The 17,311-nt window shown below is 46.9% G+C and overlaps 1 protein-coding gene across 1 annotated transcript in view; it reads right to left on the minus strand.

Annotated features, from left to right (window-relative positions):
* The window catches only part of SCARA5 (scavenger receptor class A member 5), a 118,358-nt gene that overhangs the window by 41,629 nt on the left and 59,418 nt on the right, over window positions 1-17,311 (minus strand). The window contains exon 4 of the mRNA XM_087437225.1: window positions 5,218-5,892. Coding sequence (XP_087293351.1) covers window positions 5,218-5,892 — 675 coding nt within the window. The remainder of the gene's footprint in view (window positions 1-5,217; window positions 5,893-17,311) is intronic.

Here is a 17,311-nt window from a genome sequence, read left to right on the forward strand (position 1 = left end):
TCCTCGTATGTCTCCCCTCTCTGGTTGTCTTCTCCACTCCTGGTGTGCCTCCCCTCTCTGGTTATCTTCTCCCCTCCTGGTGTGCCTCCCCTTTCTGGTTATCTTCCCCACTCCTGGTGTGCCTCCCCTCTCTGGTCACTTTCCCCTTCCTCGTATGTCTCCCCTCTCTGGTTACCTTCCCCCCTCCTGGCATCCCTCTTCTCTCTGATCATCTAAGTTCCCTGCTTCTTTCAAAGCCACAGACAGATTTCAACAGAGCTGATTAATGTTGAAAATCCAAGGCAGAAAACAGAAAGCACCCTGTGAATGTACACAAAGACAAACTGGAGACAAAATTCATAGAAAACTGTGTAACAAAGCAAGAGAATGAAAACCATTTGGGGTCAAGCTCAAGAATAACATAAATAAGCTCATATGTGAAAAATATACATAGTTGACTATTTGTGGATTCTGAGCCAGGAAAGGGCAAAGAGTGGCGGGCGGGGGGTGTTGAGTACATGTGAGTGAGTGTGTGTGTGTGTGTGTTTAAAGACTGAGAGAGGAAATGGACACAGCTAGGGCAGAAAGGCCACTCCAGAGAGCAGTACAGAAATGCATGGAAGCTAATCTGGTAAACCATCCCTCATCCAAAAGCCAGGGTAGAGTTTTGTCTCATTGATGTTGAATGATAATTACATTCAGATATACCAAACAGAATTCCCTTGAATCATACCAGCTGGGTCCCTGGCAACCATGGGAGAGTGGGGTGGGAAAGGGAGATAACAGATATATGCAGTGGTGGTCCTGGGAGCTAGAGGGGCTGAGTAGTGTTCACCTCTGAAGAGCCAGCAGTCCATCAAGAATGCAAAGCTTGAAGATTGGAAAGGCCGGCCTGGGCAGGACTGAGATGAAACTTGCAGTTCAAGGGAACCGAGTGCAAAACTTAGTTTAAGAACCCAAGAAAGACTACTTGGAGGATTCCACTGGAAGAACCTTGGCATATGAATGACCCAGAGCAGTTTCAGTTCGAGCCAAGGAGAGTGGATTGGAAATTGAAGAACCAGGATGTGAAATGTTCAGTGAGGCCCAGGAGGGCACACCAGCAGGAAGCATGGTGATGTCCTTTGACTGGAAGAGAAGGAAGGCAGGAGCACCCGGGAGGGACCACCCCCCAAATACAGGAACGGAATCCAAGGGACACACTCTAGTCTCTCTTCACTGCTTACAGCTGGTCTCTCTCCACCCTGGACAGCAGGATGCTCAGGGACAAGAACATGGCTTCCGGGCCAGAAAGACCCACCGTCAGACCTTGGCTCTGCCACTTACCAGTTGTGTAAGAAACAGTAGGAAAGTTACACAAGTTCCTCATCTATAAAATGGAGACAATAATTCTTTTTGCAGGATGTGAGGATTAGCGGTCTTTAATGTCTAGAGAATTAAGGTTGAGAAAATGTTTGGCTCATAATAGGTCATAATTTGGTATAGCTGCTATTATTAGTAAGTACCCGAACAGGCGGCTATGGGCAGGGAACATCAAGGAAAAGAGAAGACAGGAAAAGCTAAGATCCTAGGGGCATGGATTTGGAAGAAGAAATTCTACCTCCTGTCCTCCTTTGATCTCTGAGATGTGAGACCCAAAGCGACCCAGGACAAGAAAACCAATCCTCTGATTGCCCAGGTTCAAGATTTAAGAGTTGTTCCACAAACATTCATTGAGTCGGGTACATGAGTGCACTGTTAGGTGCTGGGGGATGCAGGGATGAACAGAGGAGGGTGGACTGTGGTATGGTAGAATGAGCACTGGGTGCTGGGTTAAAAGTCCTGGTCTGGTCATTGCATTGCACACTTAAATGGGTGACTCTTAGGGCATGTGAATTATACCTTACTAAAGCGGGTTGGAGCATTACCTGCTGTGTGGCCTTGAGTGAACCAGGTATTTCCTCATGGAGCTCAGTTGTTTTCTGCAGGAATCTGACCCTGCCCTCAGTTATAAAACCTGCCTTCCACCACTCTCACAGCTGTTGTGGGGACCCACTTTAAAACAGAAGAATGTACATGAAAGCACTCTGTGAACCGGAAAGTTCTATGCAAATGGAGGGCCCCAACATGACTACTTTCCACGCTGATAAATGTAGAAGCTCAGAGCAGGGAGACATCAGTGAGCTAGAGAGGCCAGGGGGGTTCTTGGAGGAAGTGGGTTGGCATGAGATCTAAAGGATCAGCAGGATTTAGATGATGGGGAGGAAGAGGAAGAAGGAGGCACTGCAGTAAGAGGAAGAGCTAGAGTAAAGCTATGGCATTAGGGAGACAAGCTGTGCCTCTGGGGCAGTGACAAGACTGCCCCACTAGACTGGATGCTCCTCACAGGGAAGTGCGTGCAAACTGGCCATCTATGGACCATATATGGCCCACAGATGTGTTGTATTTGGCCCAAGGAGTTAAACAATTAAAAATTTCTAGAGGGCAACAAAAGACCCCGAATAGCTAAAGAAATCCTAAAGAAAAAGAACAAAGCAGGAGGCATCACAATCCCTGACTTCAAAACATACTACAAAGCAATAGTAATCAAAACAGCATGGTACTGGTACAAAAACAGACACACAGATCAATGGAACAGAATTGAAAGCCCAGAAATAAAACCACACATATACGGACAGCTAATTTTCAACAAAGGTGCTACGAACATGCAATGGAGAAAGGAAAGTCTCTTCAATAAATGGTGTTGGGAAAACTGGACAGCCACATGCAAAAGAATGAAAGTGGACCATGTGCTATCGCCATTCACAAAAATTAACTCAAAATGGATCAAAGACCTGAAGGTGAGACCTGAAACTATAAAACTCATAGAAGAAAATATAGGCAACACACTATTTGACATTGATTTTAAAGGAATCTTTTCGGATGACATGCCTACTGAGACTAGGGAAACTAAAGAAAAAATAAGCAAGTGGGACTTCATCAGATTAAAGAGCTTTTATAAGACAAATGAAACCAGAATCAAGATGAACAGACAACCAACCAGCTGGGAGAGAATATTTGCAAAACATACATCTGACAAGGGGTTGATCTCCATAATATATAAAGAACTCACACAATTGAACAACAAAAAAACAAACAACCCGATCAAAAAATGGGCAAAGGAAATGAACAGACACTTCTCCAAGGAAGATATACAGATGGCCAATAGGCACATGAAAAGATGCTCAACATCACTAATCATCAGGGAAATGCAAATCAAAACAACACTAAGATACCACCTCACGCCTGTTAGAATGGCTATAATCACCAAGACAAAAACAACAAATGTTGGAGAGGATGTGGAGAAACAGGAACCCTCATACACAGCTGGTGGGAATGCAAACTGGTGCAGCCTCTATGGAAAACGGTATGGAGATTCCTCAAAGAATTAAAAATAGAGATGCCCTATGATCCAGCCATCCCACTACTGGGAATCTATCCAACGCACCTGAAATCAACAATCCAAAGAGGCTTATGCACCCCTATGTTCATTGCAGCATTATTCACCATAGCCAAGAAGTGGAAGCAACCTAAGTGTCCCTCGACTGACGATTGGATTAAGAAAATGTGGTATATATATACAATGGAATACTACTCAGCCATAAAAAAAGACAAAATCGTCCCATTTGCAACAACATGGATGGGCCTGGAGCGTACTATGTTAAGTGAAATAAGCCAGAAAGAGAAAGACAAACACTGTATGATCTCACTCATATGTGGAATATAAACCAACACATGGACAGAGAAAACTGGACTGTGGTTACCAGGGGCAGTGGGGGTGGGGGGGGCACAAGGGGTGAAGGGAGTCATATATATGGTGATGGACAAACAAAAATGTACAACCCAAAATTTCACAATGTTAGAAACCATTAAAACATCAATAATAATAAAAAAAAAACTAGATTGGTTTACAAATTAAAAAAAAAAAAAATTTCTAGAACATTCCATATTTCTAGTTTCTCCTGAAAAATGGAAAGACTTTGTTAATGCCAGGCTCACATTCCAGCCTGGCTGAAATGGGCTGGACCTGCCATAGCTCCTGCAACTCCCCTAACACTGAGGTCACTTTACTCATTGGCATTGCTTGACTGGCCCCTGAAGACAGGTCTGTTTGCAATCCCTGGTATGGGGAACAGTTGGAGGAGAAGGCAGGAAAGATAGGCTGGGGCCAGATATGCGATGGAAAGCACACCAGCTCTAGAACCAGAAAAGCCGGGGTCCAGATCCTGGCTCCATCACCTCCTAGTCTGCGACTGTGAGCAGCTTCCTGAATCTTGGTACACTCATTTTTGTTTTTAAAAGGCATCATATGAGATACACTTGGCACAGTACCTGATATAGTTGGTGTTCAAAATGGTATTATGATTGTCCACTGTCAGGCTAAGGACTTTTTCATGAATCCAGCAGACCTTGGGGAGCCACAGTGGGTTCTGAGCAGAGGGGGTGATGCAGGAAAAGTACACTTCATGAAAGGTGCCTCCGACAGCAATGTGCAGGGTGGACAGCAGCAGCAAGGAATGGGGGAGGGGGGAGGGACCAGTTGGTCAGCGGTGGAAGAAAGAGAAGTTGGCTCCCAAGGTGCTAACGTTTGTGGGCCCAGAGCAAGAGTACAAATGGAGGCCCGCACATTTTTGCCATTTTATTTAAGTTATCAATGAAGCTAATGAATTGTTAAATAAAATATGTTTTTCTACCTGGATGAATGCAGCTTCATAACAGCCTGGAAGTCCAGGTTCAAATTTGTAATTCTCCAACTCCTTGTCGCTTACTCATTGGAACCCCCTGACACTGGAGGAGCATCTCCCTGTTCCTTCCCTCGCCTGCAGCCTGACCCCTGCTTTCCCTCCAGCCTCAGACTCTTGGAGGCTCCAGCTGGCACATGGAAGCTCTGACTGCCTGGTTCCGCACTGTCCACCCTTGGCCATTCTCATGCCTAAGAGTGTGGACACTGACTGTGCTCTCTGGGGGCCGGGGGTAGCAGTGGGGAGGTCTACCCAAGAGAAAGACATGTGCAGGCCTGGAAGTGGGCATAGGCCATTTGAGCAGAAAATTCCAGGGTCCTGTAGAGCAAGACGTAATAGATAGGGTATGGGCTCCCAACGGCACGTGGACCTGGGGAGATGGTGGGATTCCTGGGCCCTTGGGGAGGGGTGTGCTGAGGCAGGCCTAAGCAGGAAGCGCCCAGGCAGGCCCTGCGGGCTTGGGTGGGCCGGGGGGTACCTTTGGCCAGGGAGATGTTCCTCAGGGCGATGGAATGCTCCCAGTCCTTGAGGCGCAGGTCCTCGGTGACGGTGTTGAGCAGGGCCAGCTCCTGCTTGAGCTGCAGCTCCATGCCCATGTGCACCAGCCGCATGCGGCGCGTGTCCTCGCTGGCGTTGCTCACCAGCACCTGCAGGTCCTGCAGCCGCGTGCTGTGGAGGGCCACGTCGTAGGACAGGCTGTGGTTGAGGCCGCGCAGCGCGCCGCCCACGTCCGCCAGCTCCTCGCCCAGGACGCCCACCCTGCGCGCCAGCCCGTCGAGCAGGCCGGCGTGGCGCCGCAGCAGCAGCTGGCTGCGGTTGCTCTCCACCTGCAGCTGGTAGAGCTCCAGCTGCGCCGCGTCGCTCTGCTGGCCCGTGCTGTCGCGCAGCAGGGCCACCGCCTGCTCTGTCTGCGCCGCCTGCGCCTGCAGCCCCCAGAGCGCCCCCTCCAGCCGCTGCACCGCGCCCGCCAGCGCCAGCAGCGAGTCCGACTGGTTCTGCAGCGCGTCCTGCACCTTCCACACCTGCTCCGTCAGGTCGGCCTGCAGCGGAGCCTGCAGCAGCCGCAGCTGCAAGTCCCGGAAGCTCTCGTTCAGCCGGTTCACGTTCCGAGTCAGCGCCTTCAGGTCGTCCGGGGAGCTCCGGGGCCTGGACACTGCGGAGGAGGATGGGGAGAGATGAGCGCCGCTGGGGAGGCCCCGGGGCCCAAGAGGCACGCCCGGCCAGAGCCTGGCATGCAGTAGGTGCTCAATAAACGACAGTTGAAGGAAAAGCAGAGGTGGCTGTGGTTGAGTGCCTTAATAGATCCCAAGCACTGGGCTAAGCCAACGATCTCCGACTTGTCTGCCCATTAAAATCACCTGGGGAGGAGTCTCATCTGCAGAAATTGTGACTGAATTGGTCTGCTTGTGACCTGAGCTTTGGAATTTTTTAAAAAGCCCAAGATAATTCTAAGGTACAGACACGTTTGGGAACCATTGTATTGTCTAACCTTTATGAGTGAGGTTGATTCATATGAAATTGTCATTTTTGTATGTTGAAAATGGTGGGAATATCAGCAGTTTCATGTGGCTCACCCTACAATATTGTGTGTTGTTATCCTCTCGACTTGTGGAGGCAGGTACCATTGTGATCCCCTTTCAGGGTCAGAGCTGTCAAAGTTGCTCAAGGTAGCATGGCGAGTAAGAGGTGGAGCAGGAGTCCAACCCAGAGGGTTGCTTGCTCCAGAACCTGGTGCTTCCCCTCCGTCTGCTCCAGAACTGCCCAGAGGAACTAGGCCAGCAGCAGACTCAGCCAGGGTCTGGGCAACACTGTTTATTTCCCGGCCTCCTGAGTTCCGGGTCTCATTCCCGCCTGCTCACCTGCTGCGGCAATGGCCCCTCTGTGCAGGTGCAGGTGCAGGTGCAGGTGCTTTTATATCCATACCCTCCCTTCTCTGCCTCCTCCAACCCTTCTTCTATTTCCCTATTTCCCTCCTCAGGCAACAACCCATCTCAGTGACTTCCCACCTTTTACTCTAGGAAAAGTTTCCTTTTCTTGGTTATAAGCAGCTATTTCACAATACTAAGGGGAGGAATGTACATCTTAATAATTCTGATCTAGCATCCGCTGTCTCCTGGAAGCTCGTGGACTGCAGTGACTCGAGTACACTACAAACTGGGATGTCTAGGGATGCTTGTTTGTTTCCTGTGTACTGTCCACAGCCATCTCCCCCTTGCTCTGCACACTAGAGAAATGCAAACCAGCAGTGGCGGTGGGTGGAGTAGGAGGTGGTAGAGATGAGCTGTGGAGGGAATTCGCCTTGGAAATCTTGGAATGGGCAAAGCCAGCGAACTTGGCACAAGCTTGTTCAAACAATGAGAAAATTTGGATAGAACAGCTCTCCTCCAAAACCTCAAGTTGGGAAGGGAGAAGAGAGGTTGTGAGAGTGCTTGGGCCGTGTGAAAACCAGCTGCTGCCATCCTTCAGTGATGCTTCTGGAAGTACACGGCATTTATGGGGGCCGCGCTGGAGGAGATAAGTCATCTCAGATTAGATTCAGAGGCTCATCGGGCTAGATGGGGCCTTAGAGCCCCACCTCAACTTCTCCATCACCCAGCACTTCAATGTCCAAGAAAATCACACTGCCCAGCGGTCACCCAGCCTCTGCTTATACCCACCTCTCCACCTTCGGTTAGTTCTCACTGCATTCTATGCAGACTTGAAATTTGCCACGCTGTAGTTTCTATCCACTGATCCTGCCCTCTGGGGTCATATAGAGCTAGTGAACTATTTTTCCACAAGACAGCTCTTCAGATTTTCAAAGATCGTTACCACGTCCTTGCCATACAACCCTTCTGGCTTAAAATATGCAATTCCTTTATCTATTCTCTCATGACTATGCTCTCCGCCTCCATCCATCCCAGCTGCCCTCTTCTGCACATACTCCAGTGTGTCAACATCCCCTTAAAGGGTGCTGCTTGATCTAAATGTGGTTTCCCAAGGTGTGGACAGACTGGGCAAAGTATGGTGGAAGGTTCAGCTCCTTCATTCTGAGCATGAGACTTCCACTACTGTGGCCCAAACTGGACCCTGTTGAGCTTTATCTGGGCTTTACAGACTTTCACCATTGGATTTGGGTCTATGAAGTCTTTGGTGAAAATTTCCCCCAGTTTACAGATGAAGAGACTGAGGCCAGGAAAGTATAAATGATCTGCCTAATAGGATGCTTCCCAACTTCTGGTCCAATGGTTCACTCCACTGCTCCACTACTCTGGAAGGTCAGCTAAAGAGTCGTCAATACAAGTAAAGGTTCTGGGGAAATGAATCTGTGACCTGGTCACAACCCATGTAACCACAGGAATCCTCTGTTTAAGAAACCGTCAGAGGCCAGGATTTGATTTTAAAATCAGTGTGTTTGTCCAACATTCGACCCAGCTTGGTTGACTAGTATTAGAGACAGGGCAGTTAGAAAACAGAAAGCCTAATATTTTAGTGTCAGTCTCTGCTCATGATGGCTCTGGAGTTCAAAGAGACACTGCAGCTTATCAGAAGTAGTAAGAACACTCCAGTTTTGTAAATTCTGATTTTAAAATTGGGATTGAGTGACTGAGAGGAATGGTGCAACCTACTTGATTTAAGTCACAGGGCTGATGTAAGTCTCTGTTTGCCCAGGCCTGCCAGAGGGAACACGGTGAGGTAGGCAATTCCCCTTACTCCCACTCTCTTCCAGCTCCCGCCAGCCCCTCCTTCTCTCTTCAGGTGGTCCCCACGCCCAACTGGTGCCCTGTGCCCTTGGAGGCCCCTGGTCTTGCCCATCAGCCCCCTCTCAGAACCTACCAGCTCTAGGGCCCCTTCTCTCAGTCCAGGAAACTGGACTGAAACTTGCCCATATGGTGATGGCTGACCATCAGCTGCCCCTTCCCAGCGAGTTCATTTGGGTCTTTTGTTTGCTCATTGCACAACCAATATAAACACAAATCCAAATAATAGAAAGAAAAAGTTCTTCCACAATCCCACAACCTCTAACAAAGCACATTGGTTTTCTTTCTCTAGCCTCATCCATAGGCATACGCAATCTTTATAATTTGATTTCTGGTTTTGTTTTTTATCTAATGTGATTATTTCATAAACATTTTCCCATCCTTCTCTCTGTCTTTTATCATTATAATTTTGATGACCGTCTGAGCGTCCACCAAAGGGATGTGTTGTAATCCACCCATTCTCTTACTGTTGAATATTTTTTTCAATCATGGAAAATAAATACAGAAAATTCTCTCCTTCTTTTGGAAATTTTCCTAACAATAAATTTCCAGAAGTTAAATTAGTAGATCGAAAGGTAGAGACATTTTTATGACTCTTAAAAATTTCAGCCAAAAAGTTATACCTATTTCTATGTACAATAAAGATTTTTAAATGTGCCAGTTTCAGTGAAACCTCAATGCCCCGAGTGTGACAATTTTCATTTTGTTAATTTCACAGATATAAAACGGCACCCTGTTATTTTTATGTGAGTATATTTGCATTTTAGAAGTGGCCTTTTTGAGGCAATGCCTTAGCTGAAAGGCATGATGCAGACATTCTAGGTATCCAGGCTAATCAGAATGGAAATTATTTGGAGGGGTAAATACTCTTCATGCATCCAATCATGCTGTGTAGGCCCAGAGTAGCCTCCCTTTTTCAGAATCACTTACCCGCCCCAGAAATGAATTATCTCCTTCCAATAGTCACGGCCTGTTCTCAGCTCACACCACCACCACCACCGCCCACCCTCTTCCTCCACTTAATTCCTTCCAGATGTTTGCTGTCCTCAACAGGGAACAGTTCTTCCTTGAGTGTGACTCTCTTAATTCATGTTTATGTAAACAGTTCATTTATCTCTCTGCCTGGTGTATTTACTTTTAATGTGCTTTAATTATTCTTTAACTTTTATACTTTCACAAAGGGGACAATAAATCATAGAGTAACAATAATTGGCATTTCCTGAGTACTTACTATGTGCCAGGCACTGTTCTAAGTGCTTTCCATATTAATACACTTAATCCCATAGCAACCCTATGAGATAAGTATTATTATCCTCATATTCCAGATGAGGAAACTGAGGCACACAGAAGTTAAGTAACTCAGAAGATCACACTGCCAGTAGATGGAGGAGACTGACTTTGGGCCTGGGCAGTTTGGTTCCAAAGCTCCCAGCTCCTAACCACTTTGCGATACTGCTGAAAGGGTGGAAGGCACAGAACAAACTTTTTAACAGGGACACACAAATCTGGAATAAGCTTTGAAAGAAGTGAGTGTCCCATCATAAACCCAGGCTGGAGTCAGGCTGCTTGACAGAAATCATGTAGAGATTCAAAATCAGATTCTGATTCAGTATTAATTGCCGAATACCAATTAAAGTGTTAATGTATAACTTGTAACAACGGATGATTAATGTGTTAAGTCTGCCTCGGCCATGCCCTGGGCTGGGTGGCTTGCACACACATATCTCCTGCAGCGTTCTCATCTGCACAGCATTGCCTTCCCACCCACACCCCGGCCCGAGCCAGCTCTCTGTTCCATAATAGTCCTTTGTGCTCATGAGAAAAACAATCATGTGCTGGTTAAGTCAAGGTGCTGCAGATGTGACTGACCAGAGAGGCTGTCCTCCCCACACACTCCGCGCACACCCGCAATGCCAGCAAGGCAGAAGATCCACACGTGGTGGGGAGGAGGAAAGCTAAGCGTTCTGTTTGATGGTTAGTGACCTAACCCTTGGGCATTGGTGTTAATAACCCTTTATCTTTGTATAAAATTTCACATCCATTATCTCACTTAATTTTCAACATAACTAACCTTGGGAGGCAGGCAGGGCAAGTGTTCATAATCTCAATTAAAGATGGAAAAAAAGGCTCAGAGAAGTCAAGAGATTGCCAGAAGCATAAAATAAGGATGAATTGGGGTCATCTGTCCCTTAATCCAGTCCTCTGGCCTTCATACTTGCTGCTGGGATAGTCAGTCACATGCTGAACTCCAAAATCTACATGGGGAAGCAGGGCAGATGACATTTATTAAGTACCTATTGTATGCCAAACTTGGTTCTCGTCTCTTACTAGAAGTTGCTTCATTTCCTTTTCCTAACAGCTTTGTGAAGTAGGAATTATTATGCCCATGTTCAGATGCAGAAGCTCAAGAAGGTGGTAGAGCGTGAAAGCAAGCGCAGGCGGCTCGTCTCGGAAGGCCCTGCTGGCCCTACCACTTTCCCCCTTACGCTAAACAGCATAGGGCGTCCCCCTCTTTCTTTCCAGGGGACCGCTGGTGCAAGGCATCAGCAGGCCACCTGAGCAGAGGCCCTGCACCAGCCCAAGAAGCGGGAGGGACTTGTTAGAGGCTTAGGAAGGCTCAAAGAAGTGGCATCTGAGAAGTCTGATGGAGGAGGACCACGGGGAGGCAGACGACAGAACACCGCCAAGGCCATACAGTTCTGGTGTGGTCCTCCCAAGCCTGCGGGCAGATAGTACCACCATTTCACAGATGAAAAGCCGAAACTGGAGCGATGAAGTAACTAGCTCAAGGCCACCCTGCTAGTAGGAGGTGGACCTGTCTGGCTCTGAGTCAGGGCTTCTCTCACTGCCCCACGCGGAGGGACTGCCTTGTCCTTGTTTAGGCCAACGATGCTGAAGGCAGGAAGGCGGGAACAGAATTCACAGAACATCACATCAAGGGCAGAGTGTGGGAAAGGATGGGCTGAAAGGAAACTGCAAAGCAAGCACTTTAACATAAGCACCAAGAAAAAGGGAGGGGCCTTCTTTCAGGTGGTCTGCAAGACTGGGTTGAATTTACTGAGATCTGGACACATGTGACTTTAATAGAAAATTAATTAAAAGGTGGAGCATAATATTTATTCAGAATTGCGTAACAAAGATGTTATCAGTAAATTTTTAGCAGTTAAAGGGATGCACATTTTCATGAGGGTTCCCCTGACCCTAAGGTGTAGGAGAAAATCAGGGCCGGCCTCCTGGTGTGACCAGCGGGCACACAGGGCCCCTCGCTCTGAAGGGCCCTGCACCAGGGGCTTAGTGCTCTACTGTCACCTTCTTGCAATTCTTGATAATTGAATCTTTGAATTTGTGTTTTGTAAGCGAAGGGCTGAGGCAGGGGAAATGAAGCAGAGAGAGGAGGGGAGGTACCGGGGGCATTCATAAGGACCCAAAGAGGAGGGCAGCAGATCAGTAAATTTTTGGTGAGCTTATTTCTTTATTTGTAAGTACTACATGCCCTTGTTTCTAGCTCAGCAGGATGTCCAGAATAAACATTTTCAGGCTGGAGACTGATCTCTCCTTTGCCTGTGGCCCCACCTGTAGCACTTGCACAGGAGGGAGCCAAGAGCTTTCAGCTTCAGCTCAGAGCAGCAGGAGGCCTCTTTGACAAAGAAGCCAGACAGACCCTCCGTCTTTGCACAGGTAGCCTATGCTTTTTGAGGCCCGGTTAGTCTGGAGATTCGTCAACCAGGGGCTCCCAGGGCCACAGGTTTTGCCTGCATAGGTCTGGTATCCTGAATGCCTACCTGCAGTGGCCTTTGCCAGTTCAGAGACCGGTAGAGCTCTCTAAGTGAGCAAGCAAAAGTAGCCAATTCTAGGTCTTATAGGCAGGATCCAACAACAGCCAAATATGAAGGCTGCCTGCCCACTGGAACGGTGGGTTGGCCGCAACCCAGATGCCCATCCTTTACAAACAGACCCTGTCTCTGGCACATGGATGAGCACAAACTGTGAACTGGAGGATGCACGGAGTTCGTGCTGACCAGTGGCGAGCTGACAGCCACAGATATCCATATTAGGATGGCCTGGCACAACCTCAAAGGAAGAAAAGCCCCACCAATATGTTTATTACTTTTCCCAGAAGTGGGGCTGGATACTCTACACTCCTGGCACAAGCGTTCCCTTTGGTGGTCCAGGCAGATGGAGTCTCTGATAATTCACTGTTGATTACTGTGAAAATGGGATCCAAGACAAATTATAAATGAAAAGCTTCCTCCTTTTGAGGAGACCATCCCCAGGATTCCTGTTTCGGAGGCTAGAGTATCTGAAATTGTCACCAGCAATATGAGAAAACCCAGCATGTCAATAGAGTGCATAAATCTGATAGGAAGGGGGCTAATTCTTTGTGAATTTGCAAGTGGAATTGGGACTTGCCATTTAGACTAACATAGTACCTAACACAGAACATTGAACCCTCGTAGGTTGTCAGATAGTTGTCAGATGAATAAGTCAATGATTGCAAATGGAGAATGTTATGGGGCAGAGAAGTGCCCGCATCTCTTCTTAGAAACAGGGGAGCTTGGACGGGGCAGCCCTTGGGCCCTGCCTCACACTCACAGCTCATCTTTTACTCCAGCCAGGGCTATATGACCAACTTCTGGTGGGTGTAACCTGGCAGCACCTCACTTCATCTACACCTCCCATCTCTTGCTTTCTGCTCCCAGAAGTCTCTGACTTCTCAGAATTGTGGGAACCACCTGGACCTCATCCATGCATGGCCTGGACCCTCGGGGAAAACCCCACCCTGTGCAGGAAGGAGCTGGTGGATAAATACTCTCTGCAGACAGACAATCCTGCAACTCTTACCACACAGCCCCTTAGACGGTCCTGGCAGCACTGAGCCCCAGTAGCCACAGCAGAGACCAACTCAAGGACACATCCTTGTATTTGCTTTTCCTCGTTTTTGATCTCCCCAGTCCCCCACTCCTGCTTCCCTGGGTCACTTCTCACAATTAACTACCAAGCCTGGGTCTCAGGCTCTGATTTCCGCAGAAATCCCAGGCTAGGTCAAGAAGCATCCCTTCCTTTCTCAGCACAAAGAGGCCAGATCTCTTCCCATCTTCCTTTTTCCACTTTGCTTCTTCACATCCTGATTCCCCGTTGTCCTAAGAGGCCACAAATAAGTTCAAATTTAGGATATTCATTTGTTCATTCATGCATTAAGTCATTCAATACACATATATGAGGTACCAACTCACTAAGTGGGTCTGGGTGCTGGTAAACGCAGAGAAGTCTAAAATACAAGCTTCCTAGCAAGAAATTTATCATTTACTTGGGAGAAAACTACACAAAAACAACCTGTTTTAAAACTCGTCTGTTCTAATGTGTTTCAGAGTGTTCACTGGGAAAAGAAAATGCCAAATCCAGCATTAAGATTATCTGAAGAAATTGGATATGATTAGTGTAGTTAGTGAACACGCTTCAGCAGTCTGGGGGGCTTCTGTTGGTATTTTTGTCTCACCCTGTCGGCGGTGAGGAGAATGCATTGAAACGACAGGACCTGGAGGAGGAAAATGGGGTAGGAGGCTGTGGTCCTGGTGACAGAGGAGAGCCCTGAAGCCAGGCCATGCCTGTTAGGATGGAGAGGGGGGACACACACAAGACATGACAAAGAAATAACATTGTCAGGATTCAGCAGCCTCTTGGAATTGGAGGCTGAAGAAGAGGATGAAGAAGAAGAAGGCTTTAGGACTGTTGACTGACGTGGCATCTGGTGAAATGAAATCCTCAGCCTGGTTGAATCAATATGCTATTGATGACCAAGAGCAGATGCAAAACTGGCAAGAGTAATATTGCAGATGACAAAATCAAAATTCAAAATTATCTTAATTGATGTGAAATCTCAGCTGTAGGCAAGAGGATTACACATAACAGGGACAAACACGGTATTCTGCATTTACAATCAGATTCTGAAAGAGATCCCTGGAGCCACATCCGCCAGCTCATATTTGTCAGATTCCTACCTATACCTCAGACACTCCACATGCCTCATGCCACTTAATCCTCAAAATGGCCAGTGAAGTAGGCATTATTATCCCTGTTTCAAAGAGGGAGGAGCTAAAGCTCAGAGAAATTAAGTACATTTTCGAAGGTCTTATAGCCGGGAAGGGACAAAACCAGAACTGGGAGCCAGTGTTCCGATGCCAACTCCTGAGTCTCTCCACCAGCCTCTCCTCTTGGCTTCACATCATGGTGGGGAAAAAAAGAACAAACACACACCATGAAAACAAAATGGCATGATGCTATAGTCAGGTGTTGTGAATGAGATGACTGCTCATGGTTATTCTAAGCTGCACCTGAACTCACCGTGCCACGCTTCCATGCGTCAGCCAGGGAGAGGCAGGTCTAAGAAACACCCTACATGCGGATACGGTTTGTTGTTCTTGTTGTTCCTTTTTTTGTGTCTTTGTTTATTTTTTCATTTGTTTTTTAGATATGTTTTTTAAAACACAAATAAGTGGGGTACTAGTTTGCTCGGGCTGCCATAATAAAATACCACAGACTGGGTGGCTTAAACAACAGAAATTTATTTTCTCACAGTTCTGGAGGCTGGAAGTCCAAGATCAAGTTGTCAGCAGGTTTGATTTCTCCTGAGGCCTCTCTCCTTGGCTTGTGGATGGCCATGTTCATCCCGTCTTCATATGGCCTTCCCTCTGTGTGTATCTGTGTCCTGATCTCCTTTTCTTATAAGGACACCAGCCATATTGGATTAGAGCCCAACCTAGTGACCTCTTTAACTTTAATTACCTCTTTAAAGACCATATCTCCAAATTCAGTCACATTCTGAGCTAGTGGTGGTTAGAATTTCAACATACGGATGTTGAGCAGGATACAATTTAACCCATAGCAAGTGGCTAGTGAAGGCCTTTACTAGAAATGAAGTGGGAAGAAGTTGGGGTGGACAGTAAAGGTGGGTGCTGATTTCCAAGCCTCAGTCACATCCTCAGGTGGCACCAGCCTGACAGACTCAGAAGAGTCTAAAATGTGGCCACTCTGAGTTTCGTGGGGCCAGGCTGCTTAGCGCTCCAAGGATCAAGCATTTCTTCAAATCATTGCTGTTTGTGGGTAACACACTCTTGAGATCTGACAATTCTGTTTAGAAACAAAAATCTGGTGGGGAATCTTCTCTATACTTTAGTGGGGCTTGTTGGTCCTTTATTGCAGTTAATTCTAGAAGGTGGCCCTCAGAGACTTACTAATTGAATATAGTTATAAAGAAATAAAAACCTCTCCTGACAAATTGAAACCCTGTTCTGAAACCACACACGGAAAGCAGAGTTCCGTTTAGAGAAAAGTGGCTGGCCCCACAGCACACGCTCAATGATTTTCCCAGGCGCCCTTCTTTGGCGTTTAAGCTAAAATCTCCATTGATATACAATACATACAGCCCCTACTCCGTAATGACACAGCACATCAAGGAAGAGGGCTGTAAGTACTGCTGTTTTAGAGCCCAGAGTTCATCTTATCTCCATCAGTTTTCATTCTATTTGAAAAGTAAAGGAAAAAAAAAAAAACCCTAACTTGCTGGATTTCACTTAATGCATGGCCCTTCTATATAAATGTGGAAACTACTACTCATAAAGCAGAAACTCCTTTCTAGAATCTCATTTTATTCCTGAGCTAGCAAATTGACCATTTATGTATTTTTAAAAATACAAAACAAGTGTTTGAACGTTAAGACGAGACATGAGACCGTTTCAACACTTATTGCAGAAATATCCTCTATTTATGTAATAATTAGGTCATGAATAATTAATAGGAGAAGAAACTTTCACTTATTCAGCACTTACTGATGGCTGGGCACCGTGCTAGACACTTTACCATGTATGGAATATCCAATACACACCTGGATCTTTTAATTTTATAGCAGTCCTCGAGAGGGGAAATTTAGGATTTTTAATCAATGTGAAAATTAAATGTAGATGGTGGAACAGGCACTTTTTCTGTTCCACCACCCAAATACCACAGCCCTTCTCCCTTCCTCACCAAAGGCTGCGCCCATGGTTGGACATGGGGAAGATTAATCGTGTGGGCTCTAAAGAGATGGTCCAGTGCTGGCCGCTGTGTCAGAGCTGGGGTTGGTGCTCACAAGGCGTGGACAATCTCTTTCTCAATCTGGCATCATGGTTTCAACCTCCAAGTCTGCCTTTTCCACATCCCCCAGTGGGACCTCTTGTCCTCGCCCTTCCAGCCCACAAAGGTGCACTGTGCGTCTCAGCAGAATTCAGACAAGAAAGTGGCAACGTCATGCCTGAAAAGTACCTTGGTGACCATCTGGATGCTCCTCCCTATTTTACAGGTAAGGAAGTGGAGTCCTAGACAGAGGAACCCTCTTGTCCCAGGTCACACAGCTAGACAGAGGTATAGAAAGGATGACTAATCTCATGGTCCGTTCACTTGACAGAAGAAGAGAGAAAAGTAATATTAATGGGTGTCTACTGAGTACCAGACGGTGGGCTAAGTGTTGTGATGTATTTTATCTCATGTGATCCTCTGAGATCATTGTTTACTTGTCCAGTTTTACAGATGAGATGTGTTTTGTATTGTATGTGTGTGTGTGTGTTTAATTATTTTCTGTATATTATGATGTTTTGACATCTTAAGAAGGCTTTCTGGCTTCTGACAAGAGAGACTGGTCCTCCTGGAGCTAGCCAATTCCTAGAGACAGCAGAGGGCCCAGCCAGGAGCATGCCTTTGATATCCAATCTGAAGCCATACCTCTGCTATCTGGCCCCAAGAGGCAATGTTTCTCTGCCTTAATCATCCCAGGTCCAGATACCAGGCAACTAGAAACCA

Source organism: Ceratotherium simum, chromosome 12 (genome assembly GCF_057802395.1).
Source record: "Ceratotherium simum simum isolate JZ-2026a chromosome 12, ASM5780239v1, whole genome shotgun sequence".
Taxonomy (NCBI): Eukaryota; Metazoa; Chordata; class Mammalia; order Perissodactyla; family Rhinocerotidae; genus Ceratotherium; species Ceratotherium simum.